Source organism: Polypterus senegalus, chromosome 12 (assembly GCF_016835505.1).
Source record: "Polypterus senegalus isolate Bchr_013 chromosome 12, ASM1683550v1, whole genome shotgun sequence".
Taxonomy (NCBI): Eukaryota; Metazoa; Chordata; class Cladistia; order Polypteriformes; family Polypteridae; genus Polypterus; species Polypterus senegalus.
In genome coordinates this window covers 44,809,084-44,835,527 of record NC_053165.1, presented here as the reverse complement: position 1 = coordinate 44,835,527, position 26,444 = coordinate 44,809,084, and the positions used below count along the sequence as shown (strand labels likewise).

Sequence of the window (26,444 nt, the reverse complement as noted above, 5' to 3'; positions counted from 1 at the left end):
TGTGATAGATTTGATCAATTCTGGTAATAAAGAAATGCAAGAAAGCCTGACACTGTTCAGATGTATTGGGGCATGCTAGAGGAAGGGGTTAGAGGAGTTTATTTACAGTACTAAAAAGAGTTCTAGGCCTAGAGTTACACATTTATGAGAGAGAAATAATAGTTGGAGCGAGCCGTGTTAAGGGTATCCCTATATTTAAGTATGCGCTCAGTGTAAAGCTGTGAGTGAACTATGAGGCCTGATTTCTTATAAAGCCACTCAAGATGCCAGCTAGTGGGTTGTACCAGGGACAGGTGGCTGGAACCTGCCAGTCCTTAAGGGAGCAAAGTTATCTAGCAGTTGGGACACTCAATTGTTATAAAGGGAAACCATGCTGTCAGGAGAGGGAAGGCTATGCAGTTCAAATAAAGACAAAGCCAGAAGGGAAGCAGCAAACAAATCAGAATTAACAGACCAAATGTTGTGATAGAAGAGAGACATTTTCTCAACAGAAGTAGCGGTAATAATGCTAAAGTTACATTCGATAAGCTTATGATCAGAAATACCAGAGAGTGAACCTGAGACAGAGACATTATTCAAGCCATATGAACAAAGCAAAGCAAGAATATGACCATGAGTACGAGTTGGGAAATCAACATGCTGTATCAAGTTAAAACATTCCCAAGTTGAGATGAATTCAGCTGTAAGAGAGCAGTTGATAATATGAATATTAAAGATATGGTGCATTTATAGTATACTACAATGAACTGAAATTCCAGACCGATGATCTCCACTGAATTATTAATGTGACTTCTACAACCAATTAGCTGTACCAGTGATGGTTTAGCAGTGTCATAATAATGAGGGTGAATACTTATTGTATCATTTTTTTGTGTGTTTTATGTTCGTAATTAATCTAGACCACTTTGTACAGATCTGTTTTCACTTTAGGATTTTTTTTTCTGTTGATCAGTGTTAGAAACCCAAATTACATCATTTTTGATTCAATATTGTCAAACAATAAATTGCCAGAACCTCTGAGAGTGGAATACTTGTTTTATAGGCACTGTACCTTGCCAGTAATGTAATAAGATTTCAGAAAGTCTGGCAAGCTCAGGATTAGTAAAATGTTCTCACTTTGTTCTTCATCAAGAAGGCCAAAGGTGTTTAGTGTGGGTTACTGGGAATCTACTTTCTATTCTATAGCCTCCTTATTTTTCATTCAGCCTTTTATATATTTGAATATTTTTACCAAGTTGAGGTATTAAAAAGTAATTCGAAATCTAATGAAGATATATTTCAGGACAGGGGAATTTAATACCAAATTTATTGACAATTACAGTTTCTTATAACTTTCAAATAAGCGTGTAAATGAAAAAATAAGTAAATACGCTTTGCCAGGGTCATGGACGCCAATCTGATTTACTCAGGGTGACAGCACATATTCTGTTACTAACGCTGCTAGATGACCAGTTCAGGAAAAAAAAAAATGAGTTTTAATATTAACCAAAAGGGAAGAACATTGAAAAACACAGAAAAACAAGTAAACCTACTACAATGAACAATGAAGTGATGCCAACAGACCCACCTATAAATGAGGCCATATATTTAGGGTACCAAGTGGGAAGGGGTACAGCGCGACCACAGTGTTCTAAAGTTGACGCCATCCTTAGTTGGCCCCGTCTGAAAATCAAGCGGCAGGTCCAAGCCTTTCTCAGCTTAGCAGGGTACTACCGCTGGTTCGTGTCCCGTTTTTCTGTGGGAGTGGTGCCCTTGACAAATGTGACAAAAAAGAAGGCTCCCAATATATTAGTATGGGATGAAGACACACGCAGACTCTGCATTTTGTGACCTAAAGCAGGCTCTGACCTCGGGACCTGTATTAATTTCTACAGATTTTTCTCTACCTTGCATCCTCCAGACCGATGCTTTGGATACAGGTCATGGCGCCATGCTGAGCCAAAGCCCTGATGTTGTTGAGCACCCCGTGATGTTCCTGAGTCGGAAACTGCTAGATCGGGAAACCAGGTAGACAGCACTGGAACGGGAGGCCTTGGTGATTAATGGGCCATTACACAGCTGAGATACTACCTGTTTGGTCTGTGAGTTCACCCTTGTTACTGACCATGCTGCTCTGCAGTGGATGGCGTTTATAAGGAGTCAAACACATGGGTCACACGATGGTTTTTGGATCTTCAGCCTTATAGATTTTCGGTCGTTTATCACCAAGGCTGTCTCCAAGCCAATGCTGATGCTCTTTCTCGGATTCACAACCTCTCATTTAGGGCTGTCCGACCCGATGGGTCCGGGCAGAGGGGGGAGCTGTGTCACACACGTGCGCTTGGGAGACAGTTTACGGGCTCAAATAGGTGTAGTTACCCGCCAAACAGGGGATTGGCATTGCCCTCTAACTCTTCTTTTCCTTTTCCTGGAAAGAAACCACTCAATAACAACACTTCCACTTCCAACCCTCACAATCACGCCTCTTCCTCCTATTACAAGTCACTTCCTACAAACCCACCTATATATACCACCCTAATTTTTTTGTTGTGCAGTTTTTTTTCCGTGTGCAACATTATATGGGGAAGATCACAAACCCTTTGACAGTGTTCCTGTATTTATTTTACAGGTTACATGTGGTAATCACAGACCAAACGGGGACACTGACATTCTGACATTAATTCTTAGTGTGTCAACGAACATCCTTTGACTTTTGTGATAAAGTTTTTAGTTTGAAGAGTTTTACTAGAACCCATTATATGGTATTTCTATTCGTCTTCTTTTATACCTGCCTCCAGTTTTAGGTTTTCCTAGCATTACAGGCTTCTATTAAAAGAATAGTACTGTCAGGTACTAAAATTCACATTGCTTTTCATTGCAATAAGCTATCATCATACAACCGTAGCTAGCTATTATGTAACTGTCACTTTAGGTGAATTTATGTACCACCCTAAGCCCACAGGATTAAGAGATTCAGCAGTGGTGTGGGTTCACCAGACAATATGGCATAGTTATGTTTTCCATGGTTTTATAGAGCACTTAAGTTAAGGGTCAGAAAAGACTTCACCACTGAATAGTTCTGCTTTATCACTTTACTTGGGAATGGGAAAAAAACAATTCTTGTGTGCTTACTTTTATTTTGAATTCTATTTCAGTTTTTAACCTTCAATATTTGTGTTCCTTTTAAGTCCTTTTGACCAGACTAAGAATGGTTAGAATCCCACATAGAATTTAAAAATTTATATAGCTTGTTTGTGGGATAAAAGACAGAGCGACGTCAGGAGAGGAAAAGAGCAACGTCAGAAGAAAAAACGGTGATGACCGAAAGAGTGACATCAGGGGAGGGTGACAGACGTATAACTGTTTTCATTTGATCATCAGCTAAAGCATCTCAGGAACAATTTCGATTACTAGATCAAAAGCCACCAAAGGACATTCATCTTTGGCATTTTTTTAATAACCATTTTTTTTTAAAGATTATATATACAGTAGTCAGACAACTAACTTTTTAAACTTTGTCTTTATGTCTAGAATACAAGTCCAAGATATTACAAAAGTTTGGGGCAGACACCCATATATTGTTTTTCCCAGCTGCAAAAGAGTTTTTTGAATCAAAAGCACGATGTGCATATCACAGAGTCCAAAACAGAACTGCCTATAGTAGCCCAAGATGGAGGCTTTAAAGGTCTGGAGAGGAACTGATGTCAGCAAAGGGGCCAGAACCAGAAGTGACGTCATCAAAGGGGCCACCTTCGGAAGTGACGTCATCAAAGGGGCCTACTTTGGAAGTGACGTCTTCTGAGGCGCCGGAATCTTGCAGGATTTCCCGGGAAAGGTCTGTAGGATCTAAGAAAGACAGTCAGCGCACTCTGCCGTCCACTGGTCAGATGTTTTATTACAATTACTCAGGCCCTTTAGCTGCCTCCTACTCGCACGTGTGTGACAATATATATACATATATATCAGAGAATTATTCAGTTCCACAGTAATAAGAAAATCTAGCTGTGGTATCTCTAATGAAATGATTGTGTCTTACTTTCTTTAAACTGAGTAGAATATAAGGACTTATAGTACTCTCTAAATGTTTAAGTTATGTTTTTATGGTCAGTAATCTAATATCTGTCTGTGCTGTTAATTGCTGTTATTGCATTACAGACTTCCTGCTTGTGGATTTGTTGGGCTAAGATCGTATTGGCCTTTTCTACGTGTTCATAACAATGATGTTACAATTTAAAGATAAGCTGTTCTATTTCTTTAGTAGTCAAGAGGTTAAATTTTGATTGCAAAACCTGTCTTTTTCTATAGAGTGCCTCATTTGGAGACCTGGCATATTTTAGATCTATTCTGGTAGTTTATCTGATTAACTCAGATATCTTCTTGGTTCCCAGTTTATTTTTATGAGAAATATATGAAATAACCTGTCCTCTTAAAAATGCCTTCAGAGTTTCCTGGAGTATACCTGATGAGACCTCGGAGGATGCATTTGTCTCAAGAAGATAATCAATTTGCTTGGATATGAATTATGTACAGTTCTTATCAGGTAATGACATGGGGTTAAGATGCCAACTACAAGATGAATGTGTAGGATGCAGTAATTTAAGCTCAATGATCAGAGGGGCATGGTCAGAGATAATGACAGCATTGTACTTACAAGATTTAATAGTGGGCAAAAAATTATTGTCTATGAAGAAATAATCAGTTCTTGAGTAACAATGATGTACGAGTGAGAAGAAGGAGCATGCTCTTAGGTTAGGATTTAAGAACCTCCATGTGTCAGATAAGTTATGATCTGTTGCAAACCGTGTAATTATCTTTGCAGTATTAGATGTTATTGCCGTTGCATCTGAGGATCTATCCTGGTCTGGATTTAAAACACAATTAAAATCTCCGGCCATTATAATTTTGTGAGGGTTCACTTTAGGAATAGATGCAAATACATTTTGGAAGAAAGCTCCATCATCCGCATTAGGTGCATTAATATTAATTAAAATCATTTTAGTATAAGAAAAATTGCCCGTAACCATGGCATATCACCCTTTACAATAAGATTGCATCTGACACTACAAATGGGATAGTTCTGTGTATTAAGATACCTACAACCTTTGTTTTCTTTGTATAGCTAGAGTGAAAAATTTGGTCAGATCACTCTTTGCAACCAACACTGGTCCTTGCTTAATAAGTGAGTCTCCTGTAAAAATACTATCTTAGCATTTTGTTAAGTGCAAGAGTACTTTCTTTGTCTTTAATCCATGATTAAGACCCTTGACAATCCAGCTCACAAAGTTCACTATTTGGTCATGGAAATATTTCTTCTGAACCTTTGTTAACATTTTGTAGACTTAGGCTAAGGTAGTACATTGTACATACAATAGCTTGACATAGATTTTATATTATTATCAAGTGTTTGCAGTTAACCATGGCTTCTAAGCAAGTGAAGAGTGATGAGAAGAAAGGTTTGAAGAAAATTGAAATTGAAGCAAAGAAAGAAATTATTGAAAAGTATGAGCATGGTGTTTGTGTAACTGATCTTGCCACCGAGTAAAAGAAGTCAAAATCTACAATTTCGACTATTCTAAAGCAGAAAGAGGCCATTAAAGCAGCAAATGTTGCAAATGGAGTTACAGTGTTAACCAGGCAGAGGCCTCAAGTGCTGGAAGAGGAGGAAAAACTGTAACCTCCTCTCCACCCAGTTCCTCCTCACTTCCTTCATGCCAGAACTCAACTCATGCAAGGTTCATTTTCTTGGTGGTTTATGGTTAGTTTTTGTATTACGGATTTTCCAAATGTTAATTTTTCGGTTCGTAGCATGAATTGCTGCCATGTTACTTTTCTTGGTGGTTTATTAAATTATAGATTTTTCAAATGTTCATTTTTTTCCCTGTGCTTAAAACTCATTAAAAAAATGTTTACAGCGAGCGGTTCGTAAGTGTAGTGTGAACTCTTGCAATGTTAGTTTTCTCTGTTGTTCAAGGTTTTCTCAGTGTTATTCAATGTTTTTACATTTAGTTTACTATTACGCTGTGCATACTATGGTGTATTTAACTATATTTGTGCTTAAAAATCTTTAAAAAATATATATTTACATACAGTTCGTACAGTCTGGAACGGATTAATTGTATTTACATACAATCCTATGGGAGAAATTACTTCGGGTCACGACCAAATTGGGTTACGACCAGAGTTTTGGAACAAATTACAGTCGTGAACTGAGGTTCTACTGTATCACAAAGAGAAACCTCTAAATTAAACAAAACTAGATACCACAGAAAAGCAAAATAACACATGAGAATCGTTCAAAAAAAAGCATTGAGATATTTTAAATAGGGCAGATAAGCTAACTACTGTATGTTCCAACAAAATTATGTGAAATAGTAGGCCATACAGGCAATCAAATTAAGGACCAAGAAATAATGAGTTAGAAAAGCTTGGAGAGTCAAAAGACATTAAAGTCATCAAAAGGGAAAACACCTAATCTGAATGGTAACCTAAAAACACAATTAAAAAGTAAAGCACCAAGTTGAAGCCCAGTCAGTCATTATCCAGCCCGCTATATCCTAACACAGGGTCATGGGGGGTCTGCTGGAGCCAATCCCAGCCAGCACAGGGCGCAAGGCAGGAAACAAATCCCGGGCAGGGTGCCAGCCCACCACAAGGCACACCCACACTAGGGACAATTTAGGATCGCCAATGAACCTAACCTGCATGTCTTTAGACTGTGGGAGGAAACTCATGCAGACATGGGGGGAACATGCAAACTCCACACAGGGAGGACCCGGGAAGTGAACCCAGGTCTCCTTACTGCGAGGCAGCAGCGCTACCACTGCGCCACCCTAACAAAGAAAAAACACATCAGATTAATTTTTTAAGGTATTATCTACAATTGAGGATGCTTTTAAAACATGCTATGTTGGCTTTTAAACTGTCACATTAAAAATAATACACAACTTTTAGGACCACGCTCCCAACGTCCGGTCGTGGAGTTTTAAAACTTTGACACACACACATCAAGGCATTATAAACATAATATTGTTTTGTCATGCTAGCATCTTAAGATGACCCTATCTATCCTATTCTTTATACTCTTTATTATGTACATTTTAACAGAATGTCTTAAATCCAACACTCTTGCCATTCAGCAAGCCCCCCCAACTGTTTTCCTTTTATGCCTGTAATTGCAGGCAATTAACCAGAGTACAAGTACCGGCATGAGAAAGAGTTACACGTTTAATTATCATGTATTATAGGTATTATACCCAAGATACTACACAAAGTACAGATGTTGAGTGTTGGCAAACTACACAGTCTGCTATTGCTAGCACATAAACCTGTAGTTACTCAGCTCTCTTCAGGTCATCATCTCCATAGGGGCAAGCAGCCTGTTTGTCTCAGTATGGCTGCTGAGATAGAGTTGGTCTTCTTCAAGATGAGAAAAGGCAAGAGAGAGACAGAGGGATAAAGAGGCAGAAAGACCAAACTCATACCAGTTCCTGTCACAAGTCAGGGACCAAGGAGGTGTTGTGGTACAGAGTGACCCTTTAATTCAGTGACCAATCCTAAGTTGTCACAACCCAGTAGCCCACATTCTAGTCCTGGAGGGGAAAGGGACATCATAAATTCTACCCACCTATCCCTTCCATTACATGCTGTACTGGCATGCTACTGGGCTTACATCTCAGACCACCAGTATGCCTTTAGGCCAGGTGGCCTAAGATTTTATCTATACTAGTTTTAACATGCAATAAACTAACCTATCAGTTCTGGTTTTTTTTTATTTCTAAATGCTCATTTTTATCATAATATTATTACACCAACCTCATCACTACATATGTCAAAATAAATAATGTGAATTTCACTATCCACAAAGAAAATAACTCTATATTTGGAGTCTTCAGTGTTCTTAAACTCAAGTCAGCTAAAGGAAAAAATAATAAATCTAAAAAAACTTACATAAGACTCACATATCATAATAGACTGTTTGCCAGTAGACAACAAGCTCTTCAGTACAAAAAAAAAATTCATTGTAAACTGAAAATTGCAGATGCATGCACCCTGGAGATTAAGCTGAAATGCTCCTGGATCATAAGCAGCAAGGAGCTGGATTCCACAAAGGTGACATAAGAAACACAATTGATAAAACAGCAAGAAAGTGTCAGTTAAAACGACGAATGCATGAAAACACAAAAAAATGCCTTCCGATCGTTAATTGTTACAAATCTGATAGAGGTATGGAGATTTCCTGCATTGTGTACCCTTGCTGTGTTTTTCTAAGTACTTGTTTGCAATTTGACCTTCATGTTAATATTTCTGAGTAAAATCTCGCCTGCATCTTGTTTATTCCGAAATGTGATCAGATTGTTATCGGTTTTAAATGTGATTGTTCATACTTCATATGTTAGTCTGTTTAATAGGAATTCATTCTCTAATAATTTCATGCATGGTCAAGCCGCTGTGCTCACAAGCAGCATTGCTCTCAAAGGGTTCTTAATTGTAAGTGATGATGGCACTTAATTGTAAGTGATGCAGGCCGTGCAGTCCCATTTCATCTGATCTCAAACTAACTGACTTGTCTGCTGTGTAGTGTATGATCTAAAATGCAGTGTTCTCCAACACCACAGCTCAAAAGTATTGATTTTTTTACACTCTGCTTTACTTGTGGTCCTGGTTTTACTCAAGATACTAATACATTATTAATAAAGGAAGTTCTAAAATTGCAGTCTTTTGGACTAGAGTTCTTATTAACAACCCTAATAATACTACTATACAGGCTTGCGTTTGTCTTAAATTATGGAAGTTTTCAAACACACATAAGGGAATTTGTAGTGTGTATGTGTGTTTAGTAATAAATAATTACTTTTTCTTAAAGAAACAGTTCAGTGTTTTTGTCGTGTATTGTTTGATCTTTTAGTGATATTTGGCATATTTTATTTTTATTTCACCTCTCCTGTTTCTAAAGCAATCAAAATTAATAAGAATTCTTATATACATACAGTTTTAAAATTATACTATTTTAAGTTAAAAGATTTAATAAGCTATCGTGTGCCACTGATACTTTCTTTGTTAATTGCAGCTGTATTTAGTGATTTTATGGACCACCCACCATGTCTCACTGCAGGGCTTGCAATGTGTCATAAAGCAGAAGTACTACAATTAACTATAGCAGAAATACAACTAGGATACCTGTGAGAATGAGAAGAAACACTGACTCTGTGCATCATTCCATGTTTATACCATTAAACTGTCTAAGCAATGGTGCCTGGACATCCTTTTTCCCCGCCACCTCCTTCAGCTCCCAGTCCAGTTCCCAGGCCAGCTGGGAGATATAATCTCTCCAGCATGTCCTGGATCTGCCACTAGGTCACCTCCCAGTTAAATATGCCTGAAAGATATCCACAGGTAGGTGTCCAGAAAGCATCCTAATCAGATGCCTGAATCAGTTCAACAGGCTTTGTTAGATGCAGAGGAGCATCTCCTGAATGTTTGCACTTCACACCCTATCACTAAGGTTGAGTCCAGACACCCTACAAACTAAGCTTATTTCCGTTGCTTGTATGTAGTTCTTTCAGTCATTACTCAAAGCCCGTGGTCATAGGTCATAGGATTGACTGGTAAAATCAAGAGCTTTGCCTTTCAGTTCAGCTCTCTCCTCACAATGACTGGCCAGTATGGCATCTGCCTAACTGCTAATACGGCTCTCTACTCCTGTTGATTTCTCTGTCCATTCTTCCCTCATTTGTGAACAAGACTCCAGGAAACAAACTACTCTGATTGAGGTAGCATCTGTAGCCAACCCGCAGAGATCTCTCCACCCTTTTAACACTGAGAACCATGACCTTAGACTTGAGGTGCTTATCCTCATCCTAACTGTTTCAAGCTTGGCACACCTGTGATCACTACCCGATGAAACCAACAGGGCTGCATCATCTGCAAAGAACGGAGATGTGATTCTGAGTTTCAACAAACTGGACCACCTCCATCCCATGGCTGCACCTAGAAATTCTATCAATAAAAAGTATTTCCTTTAGCATAAAGGAATCCCAGTGGTTTCTTGACACACTTCTGCTCAATAAGTCATTGGCTGAAAATGCTCAGTGTTTGTGTGTCAGAGAGAGGATGTGCAGCATTGTTCATAGTGGCACTTGGTTTAAATTCTGTCCTTTGCTATTACTTCTAGGGGTCCAGAGTACATCCCATAACTGAATCTGTTCTTTTAAGTTTTTGTCCTTTTAATTTCTTTTATAGTTTGTCTGTGTTATGAGACCAGTCCAGCCTGTCGTTGATGTGGACTCTAAGCATTTATAGGTGTGGACCACCTCTACATCAATTCCCTGAATAGTGACCTGACATGGAGGCTCTTTGTTGCGACATGATTGACTAACTAATTGATTTTTACATTAATTTATGTTTTTGTGTATTGATATAGTTGTTTTTTAAGGCTTTCTAATACTGATTTTAAATGTTTACTAGGGGGCTCCGGCCCTTGCTCGCTTCGCTCACCCACCCCCGGGTTTGGTTAACCGGATATACAATTTAAAGACATTGTTATTTTCATGGAAATTGTTACATACTCTTTCAATTCTTTGTTGCATCGCTTCTCTGTGATAATAAATATGCACATGACCAAATTGTGGTTTCTTAGAAATTAAACTTGTCGTAGTTTTAATTGTTGCGGGACCACAGATTCTCATAGCGTAGTGTCCATTATTGTGTAAATCTACGTTTTGAGCATTGATTAATGCGATTGCGACAAGTTTATTGTAGACTCTGATATTTTGCCTGTAGTGTTGTGGATATGCCTCTTCATTGGGAGGCAATACTAGTTTTCCCTGATGGCAACACGAATTAGACGATCTACAAGTCTCCAACTTAAACTTTAAAGCCTTACAATATCTACATACTTCTGACATATCACCTATGTCCATATATTCAATATCTTTTTGCTGTTCCATTATTTCACCGAGTAATAATTTCCGTTTGTTTGTGCTAATTCGATCTTTACTTTCTTTTTTTTGATACTTTCAAATTTTAGTACTTTCATATTCTTTAACTTGCTCTGCATGTGTATCGTACCAACGTTTTTGAACGTCTTTATGAAGTCTTTTATTTCAGACCCTGATTGGACCTACAAGGTTTTTAATTCCCCTTGCTCCGGGCTGATTATTACTTTCCTTATTTTCTGAATTTGCACATGCAATTATTATTGTTCTTTTGTGCATTCTTTTCTCTCCAACACTTTTCAACTCACTGCTTTCTTCTTCGCTTAGTCGTTGATATGCCACCTAGAACATATAACATTTTTTAGAGCTGGGAGCACAGGAGGTGTGTCTGTCAAAAGCATTCCAACAACTGCTAGGTTAGATGTCCATGATCTTGTTTTACATTGTTTGTAAGTAGGGCGTGACGTTTAAAAGTCACTATCTCACGGGTGCTCACAAGTAAAGTCTTGTCTCACAGGATGTCAAAGTGTCTTTCAGAGAAGATCATGTTTCGACCTAAGATTTTTTATTAAAATAGAGACATATGTATTTTCTGTGTGTAATACTAAAAAATATTTGCTTTTTACTGTATCAGTTGCTCATTTTTTGATAGGTGATGACAGGTGAGTCAACAAAGAAGCACTTTAAACTGGGTTATTAAATATTAGATAATGAAATATTTCAGGAAATGGTCTTAAAAATTAAGAAGTACTAGGGGGCTTTGCCCACTGCTCGCTTCGCTCGCCCACCCCCTTCCCGGGGTGCGCTACGTGCCAGCCACTTCGTGTCTGTGCCTCTCGCATTGTAAAGAGCTGAATGTATGCTAAGGAGATGCGGTCGCTCCACCGAAACCACCTCCTAAATGGTGATACAATGGGAAACAAATAAATTTGTTTTTACCTCCTCTATGCTTGATCAGCTGGCTTGCTGCTGCTGCTTGTGCCGTGCTGCGTGATCTGCATGTCACGCAGTGCTTCGAACATTTAAAAGCCTGTACAGCAGCTGCCCTTTTGTCTCACTGGCTTGTCTCGCGGGACATTAAACTGTCTCCGAGAAAATACACATCTTGACCCAAGATTTTTTTTTTTATAATAGAGAGACTTAACTCACTCCCTCAGTAGTTTGTATTTTATTCCCTAAGATGCATTATTTCTGGAAAACCTATCCTAACATGTTGCCTATATGTGTACCTGTTTATGAATATGCGTTATATTCATGCATCATTTGATATGTTTTTTTGTAATGAAACTATGTTCTTAACTGTTTGGTAAAGTACTTTTTAACATTGTTTTTAACGAGGATGGACACCAAATTCAAAAATAATTAATAACAAAAGTAACTCCCACTATCTTGCCTATATTATAAAATCTAAGAGGATTGGATCCAACAGAATAACTCTTATTTATCACCCATGAGAGAGTATTTGAGTTCACGGATTTGCTTATTCTTAAAGAAAAGTCTTTTTCAGAAGCTGCATGCATCTAATTTTCCTTTGGAATAGAAACAGATCACTTAGAGGGTATCATATCTGCTCCTGGTTATACAAAACACTTCAGTCAAGTTTCCTAAAACCTCTCTGACACCAGGCAATCTTCAGCAGACTGCTTTGCTGGATTATATAAGCAAGCTTTCCAGAAGCATTTTCCACAAAAGAGGGCTGATTTGATCCAGAAGAGGCCAGTCAACGATGACTCTTAGCACTCGATGAAGAGCGCCGCATGACGCAGGCACATCAATAACCTCCAAACACCCCAGTTAAGTGTCAGTATTTTTTTCTCCGCGAGAGTCTAATAGAATATGTGTGTCATTCAATTTTTAAAAAGGAATTTTTCCTTTTGCAAGTCTTTGGCATCTGTGCACCAAAATGAAGAGACTGAATATTAAACAGCTGATTCTATGGGAACACAGCCAGAAACAGTAAGACTGAAAAAGCCCTCACAAATCTTCATAGAAATAAAGGCTGTCAAAGAACCAAACAGATGTGAACAAATAAATAAATAAATGAAGCTACCATTTATTAAATACATTTGGAATCAGATTGTGCGTTTGTGATTTCTTATGTTCAGAAATGTCAATTTTATCATCTAATGAGAAACCATATCTACAAAATGAATGCATTTTTGTGCAGATTATATTGGTATAATAGAAGGTCACTGCATAAAGTGCAGTAAGAAAACTAGCTAATAAGTAAGTTAAAAATAATATCTTTAAATAGCTTTCATATTATATTACAGCAGAACATATCATATAAATAAATAATCATACAACAGTTCTGCACTTGTGAACTGCATTGGCATCATGTTTACTATATAAATACATAGGCAGCCATCCATCCATCCAGTTTTTCTGACCCGTCTATCCAATTCAAGGTCTCATACCCAAACTAATGCCATGATCAGCAAGCCAATATGTATAACATTCATCCATATTTTATGCAAAGTAGAAATGATTCTGGCAATAAAAGACCCGAAGCAATTCCCATTCATTAGATTTAACAACCAGGCTGACAGTGTATTTTTAAATGATGAATGGTTGAATTTGGCAGCCTTTTATCTGTCCTAGCTGCAAATTAATACCATGAATTGTTGAAGAAAGATTTCGATATTCACATAGCTGAAGAAGCTGAGTCTTTAAGCAGATGTTTTATTCTCCTTCTAAACTCGGTAGGATTTTGAAAACTTGTTAATGGCCCAACTCATTGTCATAATCACACATTGGACCTAGTTATTACTTACAGAGTCGAGATTCAAAATTTAAATTTTACTTCAGTAAATGAAGATATATATCTCTTTGAGTGGACAACTACTCTTTTCAAGTATTTTGCTCTTTGAAAAATTGTAGGTGATTATGATAGACAGCTTTACTCTTAACTTACATATCATTTCAGATTGACTGCATCATATAGGAATTTAGAGAATTAAGACGTTAACTTTTATTGAATTTAATATGTTTAATCGATTAACTGCTGACACATTGAATTAGTTCAATTGACCTAGAAATGTTTTGCTGCTGCCTCCTTCATCATCAAGCCCTTCCATGAGAACCCTAAATCCAAAGAGGACTGTTTCATTTATGTTAGGTAGAATGCCCAGAGGGGACTGGGTGGTCTCATGGTCTGGAATCCCTGCAGATTTTATTTTTTCTCCAGCCGTCTGGAGTTTTTTTTTTTTTTTTTCTGTCCCCCCTGGCCATACTTATTCTATGTTAATTAATGTTGACTTAAGTTTGTTTTCTTATTGTGTCTTTTATTTTTCTATTCTTTATTATGTAAAGCACTTTGAGCTACTGTGTGTATGAAAATGTGCTATATAAATAAATGTTGTTGTTGTTGTTTTGTTTGTACTCCACATCTGATGCTTCCTGTTTCAATAAACAAACAATATTTGGTTAGCACTGATGGATTTCGCTTTTCAATCATTGCAATATCCTGGTGAAACCTTTCATCGTTTTACTCAGTGACTGCACAAAGTTTAACAGATAAGAAGTCAAAGTGTGAGCAAAGAAAGTGAATCTTTAACGACATATTGTACATTATGGTTTTTGTATGCTTGAAGCATGTTGTCAACAAGCTGAATGTATTTTGGTGCTCTGTGTTTTACAAGAAATTTTTCATTAGCATCCTTAAATGCATTCATCATTCTAATAATTTCTGATGAAGAAAATGCAACAGTAATTATATTGTTGGATTTTAAACACAACTTTTTAGTCCTTTGACCACTCTATTCTGTTACATTGGTGGGAATATTGCCATCCTTGCATGGTTTAACTCACATTTATCATAAAGACTGAAGTATTTACATAAATGTACTGGGAATGTTCCAGCATTATATTATGAAGTCAAGTGTCATGTCCCGCATGGCTCAGTACTCTGATCGACGCAGTCTTCACTTTATATGCATCATTTGGGAACTGTCATTAAAAACATTACATTCATTTTCACTCATGTGCAGCTATACTTTTCCTTAAGGCTGATGACATTTCTCCAATAGTGTCTTTGATTAACTGTGTCAGTAAATTAAAACAGTGGATGGATGATCACTTCTTGATTCTGAATATAGAAAAAACATAATTGTTATTTAATTGAAGGAATGATACAGATGTCAGCAATATTCTGTCACTTTTTAACTCGATAGATAGATCCTTTTTTAATCCCAAGGGGAAATTCACATAATCCAGCAGCAGTATACTGATACAAAGAAACAATATTAAATTAAATAGTAAAAAAATGAAGAGTCGCATAGTGTGTGGGAGGAACGATCTCCTCAGTCTGTCACTGAAGCTACTCCTCTGCCTGGAGATGACACTGTTAAGTGAATGCAGTGGATTATTCATGATTGACAGGAATTTGCTTTAGGCCTAAACATTAATTTTACTGAATCAGTATGCAACCTAGGCATTATTTTTAATACCAGTATCTTTTTTAAAACATATACAGTATTATAAAACCTGTTACACTTAACTCACAAATATAGGAAAATGAAGACTGTTTCTAAACATGGAAGATGCTGAGGTTTTAATTCATCCAATTTTTTTCTAGTATTGACTACTGGAATGCAATATTCACAAGCTGTCTAAATCATTGTATGCAGCTTTCAGTTAATTCAAAACGCTGCTGAAAGAATCACTACAAGAAATAGAAAGTACATCCACATACAGTAATTCCTGTTCTTAAGTCATTAATGGTTCCACAACTGAGTTCCACTTAAGCTTAGGGCTGATTTGAACTTACATATAAAGCTTTTAGATAGCCAAAGTCCGAATGAGTCCATGGATTAACGACATAACAAGTAGGAGGTTGAGTATTTAGTTACAGGGCCCCAAGAGATGTGGAATAATCTGTCTGCTTTTAAGAGATGACACTTCTGGATCAACCTTTAAATCAAAGCTTTAGCATAGCCTGATTAGAGCTGTTGATTAGCTGTGCATCGCTGTCTGTTAGTCATTTGTAAGATCTGTTACTAACCATCCTCTATTCTGTTTCTCTTTTCAGTATCCTGCTGTGGCAGGTGGTGCCACTGGTTTATATCCAAGTTGTTTAGCTTCCCTAGGGATTGACATCTGAAATGCTGGGAGCCTTGGAGTCAAAAGATGAAAAGATTTTGTTGTCATAGTAGATTAATAGCTGTGGACCACTAGGGGGCGTACCAGCCACCCTACCCAACACAGACAGGCACGGACACAAGTGCAGATGCAACACAACTTTATTTTATTTTTAATGTGTGAAAAGCTTACCCCTGCTTCCCACCCTTACAGCACAGCTCTTCAATACAGAATCCCAGGTTCTTTTCTTCCTTCCGCCTTTACATGCCGCCACTCCTCCACCACAAGTTTCATCCTCTTTCACCCGACTTTGGCCTTTGAGTGGTGGTAACTGGTTGCATTTATAGGGCACCCGGAAGGAGTCCAGGTGTCCAACGAGTGTCTTTCGGCAGCACTTCTGAGTGAGGTGGATGTGCTGTCAAATAGTGCTCAGTAAAAGTCCAAGCGTCCACTATCGGGCCCCAAAAGGGTTGAATTTCTATGCTTATGACCCGCGGCCCCGCTAAAAACCAAGGGGGCTGCCCTCTATCGGTCCGGGGAAGGAGAAACTGCGCTGGAAGTACTTTCTCTCCCGGTTCTTCCATACTCAGGGTGTCCCGGCCAGGTAAGGGCTCTGGCCTTCCACCACACAGCACAAACTTATATTGCAGAATACCCAGAAGATGATGGATGACCAACTGGCTTATGTCTCCTGGACGGTGACTGCATCTCAGTTTGTCTGGATTTTGCATTATATTCAACTGTGGGCCTTACAGAATTTTATTTTCTGCAGGTACTGTATGCTGCTGTTTTGTTCTCCTCCATTGTCAACTGGCCATATATAATGAATATAAAAAGTATTTAGACCCCTTCACTTTCTGCAAACTTTATTGTGTTGCAGATTTGTTTTCAAAGTCATAAATTTCCCATTTTTGCCCATCAATCTACACTCAATAACCTATAATGACAACATAAAAACATGTTTTTAGAAAGATTTGTAAATGTATTAATAATTTAAAGCTGAAATCTCTCATTCAGCAACACTAATATGGTTACGCTCGACTAAAGTAGAGAGCCTTCAGCTTGGCACCCAATGTAACAGGGCATTTTCACTGGATGTACAGAACCAGTGGTTGTTTTGTCTTGGTAATGATCATGCTACCCAAACCAGCAGAAGTAAAGGTCTGGTATGCACCAGCGATCCATTAGAACATTTCTGAATGATGTGACTTTAAATCGTTCATCAGTTCCAAGATGAAGATGGACCCTAGGGAGGCTTACTAGCTGGGCAACGACAACATTTAAACCCAAGAAGTCCACGTTGTTAATTCTCAAGTGAGGGAAAGTTATCGATAAGTACAATTTTACCTTTTGGGGGGAGACCATCCACGTCCTTTGTGAGGTAAGCAAGTAATCACCAGTTGAAGCAATCAGGCATTCTAGGAATGACCATTCTAGGAATTGCCAGCTGAAGGTCCACCTGGGAAAAAGGCTCAGATTTCCTGAGATCATCTCCACAATCACACTAAGGCCAGAAATAGTTCTGCTGTCAGTGTCGTCTAGACAGGTGGTCACGCATGAGCTGACAAATACCTGGGAAGACTTGATGAAGGGATGAGAGCCAAGTATCATGGCTTGGTTGAGGAGTGCCACAGCAATGGGTGGTGAGCTCAGTGTATGCTCATAGAGGCAGAGGGTGTGCTGGGCATTTGCTTTGCAAGGCACTTAGTCAACTGAGCACAACTGGTGCCCTTAAGAGGAAAGCCATCAAAAACATTACAGAGAAGGCTGAGATGGCTTCATAATGACTGTGAATAAGGCAGACGTAACTGTGGGGGCAGCAGCCTAAGCAGGGAAGCCCAGACCTCCCTCTCCCCAGCCACCTCCTCCAGCTCCCCTGGGAGGACCCCAAGGCATTCCCAGGCCAGCCAGGAGATATAATCTGACCAGATGCCCGAACTACCTCAACTGACTCCTCTCAATGCGAAGGAGCAGCGACTCTACTCTGAGTCTCTCCCGGATAACTGAACTCCTCACCCTATCTCTGAGGGAAAGTCAAGCCACCCTGCAGAGAAAACTAATTTCGTCCACTTGTATCCGCAATCTTGCTCTTTCAGTCACTACCCAAAGCTCGTAGCCATAGGTGAGGGTAGGAACGTATATCGACTGGTAAATCGACAGCCTCGCCTTTTGGATCAGCTCTCTCTTCACCACGATGGACCGTTGCAGAGCCCGCATTACTATGGGTGCCGCACCGATCCGTCTGTCAACCCCCTACTCCGTTCTTCCCTTACTTGTGAACAAGACCACGAGATACTTGAACTCCTCCACTTGAGGCAGTAATGTGTTCCCAACCCGGAGAGAGCATTCCACCCTTTTCTGGCTGAGAGCCATGGCCTCGGATTTAGAGGTGCTGACTGTTATCCTGGTCCAGTGTTCCACGGCCGGGACGGAATCCGCATTGTTCCTCTTGTATCCAAGATTCAGCCATTGACTGAACTCTCTTCTCCAGCACCCCTGAATAGACCTTACCGGGGAGGCTGAGGAGTGTGATCCCCCTATAGTTGGAGCACATCCTCCGGTCACCCTTCTTAAAAAGGGGGACCACCACTCCGGTTTGCCAATCCAGAGGCACTGCCCTCGATGTCCATGCAATGTTGCAGAGACATGTCAACCAGGACAGCCCCACAACATCCAGAGCATTGAGGAACCCAGGGTGAACCTCGTCCACCCAAAGGGCCCCGCCATCTTGGAGCTTTTTAACTACCTTGACGACCTCAACCCCTAATATGGACGGAACCCCAGAGTCCTCTAGCTCTGCTTCCTCTAAGGAAGACATGCCGGTGGGATTAAGAAGATCTTCAAAGTATTCCTTCCACCGGACAATAATGTCTGCAGTTGAAGTCAGCAGGGCCCCATCTCCACTGTACACAGTGTTGGTGGAGCACCGCTTTCCCTTCCTGAGGCGCCTGACGGTTTGCCAGTTTTTCCATGGCTTCCCCAAACTCCTCCCATGCCCAAGTTTTTGCTCTGCAACAGCCGATGCTGCCACACGCTTGGCCCGCCAGGACCCCTCAGCTGCCTCTGGAGTCCCACTGGTTAACCAGACTCGATAAGACTCTTTCTTCAACTTGATGGCCTCTCGAACCTTAAGTGTGAACCACCGGGTTCGTAGATTGCCGCCATGAGAGTCACCGACAACCTTGTGGCCACAGCTCCATTCTGCTGCTTCGACAATGGAGGCTCGGAACATGGCCCATTCAGACTCAATGTCCTAAGCCTCCCTCGGAATGAGGTTGAAGTTCTGCTGGAGGTGGCAGTTAAAGATCTTTCTGACCAGTTCCTCTGCCAGATGTTCCCAATCATTATACATTTGGGTCTGCCTGGTCTGTCCAGCAACCTCTTCCGCCATCTGATCCAACTTAGCACCAGGTGGTGATCAGTTGACAGCTCAGCCCCTCTCTTCACCCGAGTGTCCAAGACATTTGGTCGCTGCGACCTCGGGCATCCTGGCGACAAGTGCACTTATGGACACCCATATGCTCAAACATGGTGTTCGTTATGGACAATCCATGACCAGCACAGAAGTCCAACAACTTTACACCACTCAAGTTTAGATCAGAGAGGCTGTTCCTCCCAATCACACCTCTCCCGGTTTCACTGTCGTTGCCGACGTGAGCGTTTAAGTCTCCCAGCAAGACAATAGAGGCCTTAGGAGATGCGCCTCTGAGCACTTTTTCCAGGGACCCCAAGAAGGCCGCGTACTCCGAACTGTTGTTCGGCGCAAACAACAGTCAGAGTCCTTCCCCCAACTCGAAGGTGCAGGGAAGCAACCCTTTCGTCCAACGGGGAGAACCCCAACTTGCAGGCCTTGAGCCGGGGGGCCATAAGCCAGCCCACTCCTGCCCAACGCCTTTCATCACACAGCAACTCCAGAGTGGAACAAAGTCCAGCCCCTCTCAAGAGGAATAGTTCCAGAGCCCAGACCGTGCGTAGAGGTGAGCCCGACTATATCTAGCCGGTACCACTCAACCTCTTGCACCAGTTCAGGCTCCTTCCCCACCAGAAAGTTAACATTCCATGTCCCAAGAGCCAGTTTTCGGCAACTGAGGGTCGGAACACCAGCGTTCCCACCTTCAGCCACCACCCATATCATACTGCACCCGACCCCTATGGCCTCTCTTGCAGGTGGTGGGCCCACAAGAGAGGAAAAAAAAAGGAATTTATATAAATACAAAACAGCATGTTATTTTCTTCACGTTGTTTGGAATAAAACTGTGTTTGCATACTGTACAATGGTATATGAATAATTTAAACTGCAACTTGACCCAGTTAATGCTTCCTTTATGCTGCTCAGAGCTGGCTTCATGTAAGAAACTGCAGCAGTGCGGCGCTTGGGTATGGCTTGCTATGGCTTAAGCCTTTCCTAAAAACCTGCTAACAATAATTCAGCCTTCATGCAATCACCCATAAAAGAAACATGACCAGTAAATTAAAAAATAATTTAGTTAGAATTGCTCTTTTGTTACAGACTAACAAGGTGTGGTGCAGTGGTTAAGGCATTGGACTGTAATCTACAAACCTGATGGTTCTTTCCCAACTCCAGCATCCCATACGACTCTAAATAAGTCACGTAAACCATCTACTGTTCTGAATGTAAAATACTGCATATAATGTTAGGTAATCACAATGGATACTAATATTGTAAGTTGCCTTGGATAAAGGTGTTAGCCACTACAATAATAACAATAACATTAGAATTCATGTTACTGCGTATTGCAGACAGCACAGCATATCTTTTTATAACAATTATGCCCCAGGTTTGTTTTTGGGCAGACTGTAGCCTATGAGGAGTGTTCAGCATCTCCCTGCAGTAAGCTTTATCCACACATTATAGTTTTCACTCTTATTCCTCTGATTCTTCTAACATGAAGGCACAGATAAGGTGGTTGTTAGTGGGAAGCTTACTAACCATAAAAGACAACTGAGGTACTCCCTTCAGACAGACAAATCTGTACAAAGAAATGAAAATAAAGAAAAGGACTAGAAAAAAATCGGTTTGTAATCTCATGGTATTTGTTTTTCACAAGATCTTGAGTAATCTAAATGCTGCTATATTAAATAAATATTACCTTTTTGACATATAAAGTTAACACTCCTGTACCTACATTAATGCAGTGTTTGAAATTCTCCTGAATAAACATTTTTAGATAATGAGCCTTATGATTTTACACCTGTAAGGCACAATACAGAATAAAAGGGTTACATAATGGTAAAAAAGTAAATATTGGGTATGGAAGGGCAGACCAGCAGGTTTTATCTCCAAGATATGATCATATATTTATCAGTATGAAATACATTATGTCTATTTTTTCTAACTAACTTGCTCAGTTCAGGGTTACAGGGAGCAAAGGTCTGTCCCAGTAGCTCTGGGTACAAAGCACAAACAACCACAGACATGGCACCATCTCCAAATCAGTACAATCAAATTTATAGACTTAACTAAATGTGCACACATTACTTAGCACTGATAAATGCAACAACATACCTAATTTTACTGAAAAAATTGCCTTAGATACAGTCCCCAATTAAGACCCCCACAAGCCCCTGGGTGACTTAGCTCCTTAACAAAGAGTTGATCATGTTTATAACAATGAAGCACATGGACATCCAGTCTTTTAATGCAGCGTATTCCCCACTCTTGCATTTGGCATTCAAAGACCCAATAATTTCATCAAGCGGAGGAAGAGTTCCCCTTCGTCATTTCGATTTAGAGACTCTATTGTTTCTTCGATCAAGGGGAAGGTGAGAATGGTGAAAAGGCCCCATTGCCCTCATGGCCCCTAGGAGTGCACCCAGGATGCCTGGATGGTAGATCTGATGATTTCTATTAAGATACTACAGCTCGATGCCTACAGCTGATTGGCCTGGCAGTATATCGTATTTTTCCTGAACCCAACCATCTATCCATCCATTATCAGACCTGCATAATCCTGTTCAGGGTCACAGAGGCATCAATTCAAAAGAATACAGTTTCCTGTAAAATTGTGTTTTGCAATGACCATCAACAAAAACCAAAGTCGGTCAGTAAGAAAAGCGGGAATTAATTTACGGCACAAATGTTTTACTCGGGTGCAAATGTACAGTATGTTAAGATAAGGAGCTAGTTAAAAAGAAGTACGTATATTGCATATAAGAAAATGCATAGTTAGTTACATAGTATTTCTGATACATCTGATTAACTGACAAAATTATAAGAGATGCATAATGTCATACAAAATTTCCCAGACATGCATTTTTAAATATTTTTAATATAATTTAATTAGTAATATGATGTTGTTGAGTAGGGATCTTTGTTTACTTGCAATGGTCCATTGCCCCTGGATTTTTTGATAAGTCTTCAGGAGAGGACTCCACATCCAGGCTTTGCTCAGTCTTTCTATCTGTCCACTTTTTAGTATTGTCCTACTGTATACTCCGAGGTTGACATGTACATAAGAAGTTCACTGTACTCTGTACACATAACAGTGGCAGAAAAACGCTCAGTTCAGACGTCCATGTGGACAAGGCCTAAACCTGAACTTATATCTGAACCTGAAACTTTGTTTTTTGTGGATCTCAGAATTTGTAATTCAATGCATTTCTGACTCTTGCCAAATTTACAATTTTAAAGTCATTTTACCCAGATGAGGACTTTTCACATTCATTGGTTTTTTTTTTTTTGCCTGTCTCTAAGCTCCGACTTTTCATCTTCTTTTATGAAAGCCTACAGAACAGATCTGGGAGTCAGCCCTTCTTGTTTCAGACCACCTGCATGTGTTTCACTATTGTGAGACTAATTACAGTATAGCAATCCAGACCTCCATCTCCATGGACACCAGGATTTCAGACCTGTCCACAACCCCAGACTCCATTCTAATGTTTGCTACTACTTTGTATTCTTGAACATTGCACTTCACATCTGCAGTCACTAGAGAGCTGGGATCCCTTTTCATCTTTCTGGACAAAAAGTGTAGAAATTCATAAGGATCGTGGCAACTGTCTTACATCTGGGAGTTATAATAGCATAGGGAAGCCCTTACACAAATTTATGAGTGGACTTGGATCTGTGATCAATTTTAGATTAGGTTTTAGATTTTGAGGTGAGTGCAGTTGTGATTTCAGCAGGACTGTGAAAACTACGCTTCATACTTTTCCTATTTTAATACCCTAATAGAAGTGCAAAAGACAAAATAGTCACCTCCTAAATGTCTACATATATATATCCCAAGTTCTTTAGTTATTTTTATAAGTGTAACAGACAAAACAAACTCTAAATTGCGTTGGACATATTGAAATGCTTCCACGGTGGGAACTTTTGGATGAAGATCGCTTCATTGAAATGGGCAAGTCTGAGCCATTTTAGTATCCCTTACTACTCTTTTACTTTTACACGTATTTGCGTAGCAGATGCTTTTAACCAAAGAGACAAATAGGTCAACATAACTGAGTAAATATCAGTCTGGGGGCCAAACTTACAGAACAGGTTACATCAGTAAGCCAGAAATTCACCAAACCAGAGTCTTCATATGCTTCTTAAACATATTTCTACAAACTGAGTGGCTAATATCAGTACTCCGAAACACCTCAAGTGCAAAACTGTCTCTATCAGGGTCAAAACATGATTTTTAAGAAAATGAAATTGCTGTATTCCATTTGTACAAATTCTTAAAGCATTGAATGTCTGCTCCTCATTCTGATTTTTTCACATGAAATGCAGTAACCTATATGGTTCATGATAGATAGCTACTGTATCTTGCTACCTTGTGTTAAAAAGATGTTAGAATCATAATAAAAATATTATATTGGGTCTCTTGTGAAAATGACAAGTATTTGAGGACTTGATATGATCAAGGAATATGTCCCTCTTAAAAGTCAAAGTACAAAGGCCCTACCTATATGACATAACCTTCACTGTGCCACTTTCATGATTCCTCACACTCACCATTCTGTGGACTTTTTCCAGACACTCATAGCAGGTATAATAAATAACGTAAGTAAGTGACGTTGAATAATGCTTTTGTGTATTATTCTTTTATTAGGCTCCAGCTCCCTAAAGACCTCCATCAGGATAAAACAGGTAAAGAAAATAAACAGATTAAATGATTAGTAAGAAAAATTTCACATTGAGAAGCAGCACTTAAATTGAATTTATCCTCTTGGCTTCAAACAAGGCTGAAAGAGTAATTGGTGTGATATTTCCTCTAGGGAAATGTGAGTGAAAAACAGACCCAGGACTATTTTTACGAGCATTTCTAGCATGTAAGAATATGTCAAAAACTATTTTCTACAGTCTCAGACAGACATTCAACAGAATTTGGCGAGAAGAAAGGGCACTAAGGGTATGTTTTCTTACCCAAGACGTAAATCTCTCTGTTGATCACTGCAGTGCTGAAGCGGTACTTGGCAAATTTCATTGGGCTACACTCTGTCCACTTGTCTTTTCCAGGGTCAAACTGAAACATGCGATTGTTCAGACGGTCTGGTTCATCATCGGGGTGATCCATCTGTGCAAAGAGAGATGATGTTGAGTGTAAGAGGCCTGGGGAAGTGGGCTTTCTCCACTCACAACCATGCAATTTATTACAAAGAAAGCAAGAGAAGAGGAACTCAGGGTAAACGAGCACATTCATCATTCTCACCGAGACACGGTGATCCCTATGGATTTCCTGACACTTTGGATTTCTGCTGCAATCTGTATTTTAACAGAGTTGTCTCACTGGTACTCTGGAGGATACAGAATGGTTTCACATCCCAAGAGATACGAACAAAGTAGGGTTAGGCAACCTACCTCTCAAATCTAAACTAGGAACATAATTGCAACAAGCCAATCATTGTGATGGGCATAGGAGTAATTGGAAGCAATTAAGATGTTACATGGCACAACTATGGGCGTAACAAATGCAGGAATAGACACTCAGGTGATATTAAGAGAAGTATTCTGCAACAACATTGTAAGAAGTGGGCATCTATTACTTTCCATTTAGTTCTTCTTTGTGTGATTATACTGTATATTATTATTGGATGACCATTTGTTCTTAAAATGTCCAAAGGAACAATTATATATAAGGCTGTAAGATTCAGAAAAGCAATCAAGTGCACAAGTGATGGGAAAAGAGTGCAAGTAGTGTGTGCAAAAGGCCCACTGCCCAGCAAAATCCATTGGTTTTCTACACTTTTTTGTTTTCAATGTGTAAACATTAGTTAAAGGAATACCATCCATCCATTATCCAACCCTCTATATCCTAACTACAGGGTCATGGGGGTTTGCTGGAGCCAATCCCAGCCAACACAGGGCGCAAGGCAGGAAACAAACCCCGGGCAGGGCATCAGCCCACTGCAATTAAAGGAATACTCCACCATAAAATGATAAAAAAGAAATCAGCACTCTTGACTAATGAATGAGGGGGAAAGGAGGAGCTTCAATTCAAAAGCTCAATTCCATGTGAATTGCCATTCCTGTTCATGCCCAGAGCTGACTTTTCTGGGAGCGTTTATTTAACAAGTTTACAGGAAAACAATGCATGCATTTTGACCATTGTGAGCACACAACTGGATAACTGACTTGTGCATTATGTGGCACAAGTAAAGTTTTTGTGATTTTTTTAATATTGCTTTCCGTGGTTCACCTTTGGTTAATTTAGACCACCATTCTGTAATCAACTTTTTTTTTAAATCTCAGTTTCTCCATGAAAAAATTAGATTAATCATTTTTCTACAAAACACAGGATGAAACATATAAAAAAATATCATTTTGGGTAGAGTATTCCTTTAACTCCATGTCTACAGAGTCTGTGAAATCTCTACAAAGGCTTTGAAGTATATGTAGGCAGCAGGCTATATTAATAAAGGAGACACCTATAGAAGTAACAGACTTCCTTCATGACAAGAGCAAATACCACTCTGTTAATAAATGCTAGTTGCACACTTCTCTCACCTAACCGATAGCCAGCTTCTATAGCCATCCATCCTTTAGTGACATTAGTAGAGATATTAAGTTGGATAAGCAGACAGGTTATTCGAATAAGCCTAGTCATTCGGATGTTTTGCTGAGATGGTAAGAAGTGAAATAATGCACATTATCTCTGTGAACAAACACCATGTCACACATTCAAAGTATGTGATGGAAAACATATTACAACATTTGCTGCCTCACATGCTGGATGATGAAAATGAATTTAAATAGCACTCAAAGCCAACATCTAAAGTAACTTTAGATAAATGAAGTGCTTTTCGGAAGACATCCATCTCTTCTTTTAATGTATTGAATGTCCAAGTACCACTTTATCTATCTTCTATCTGTCTGATGGCTCATCAGAGACATCCACAGGATCACTCCATCTGTCTGAGAACTTATTTGAGACCTTAGCAAGATCATCATCAAGTCCTTCCGTGAGAGCCCTAAATCCAAAGAGGACTGTTTAATTTATGTTA

The 26,444-nt window shown here is 39.4% G+C and overlaps 1 protein-coding gene across 4 annotated transcripts in view; it reads right to left on the bottom strand.

Moving 5' to 3' along the window:
• Positions 1–26,444, bottom strand: part of kbtbd12 (kelch repeat and BTB (POZ) domain containing 12) — an 82,754-nt gene that overhangs the window by 42,680 nt on the left and 13,630 nt on the right. For all 4 annotated transcript variants that reach the window (XM_039771023.1, XM_039771026.1, XM_039771025.1 and 1 more), the window contains exon 4: positions 24,367–24,517. In XM_039771023.1, coding sequence (XP_039626957.1) covers positions 24,367–24,517 — 151 coding nt within the window. The remainder of the gene's footprint in view (positions 1–24,366; positions 24,518–26,444) is intronic.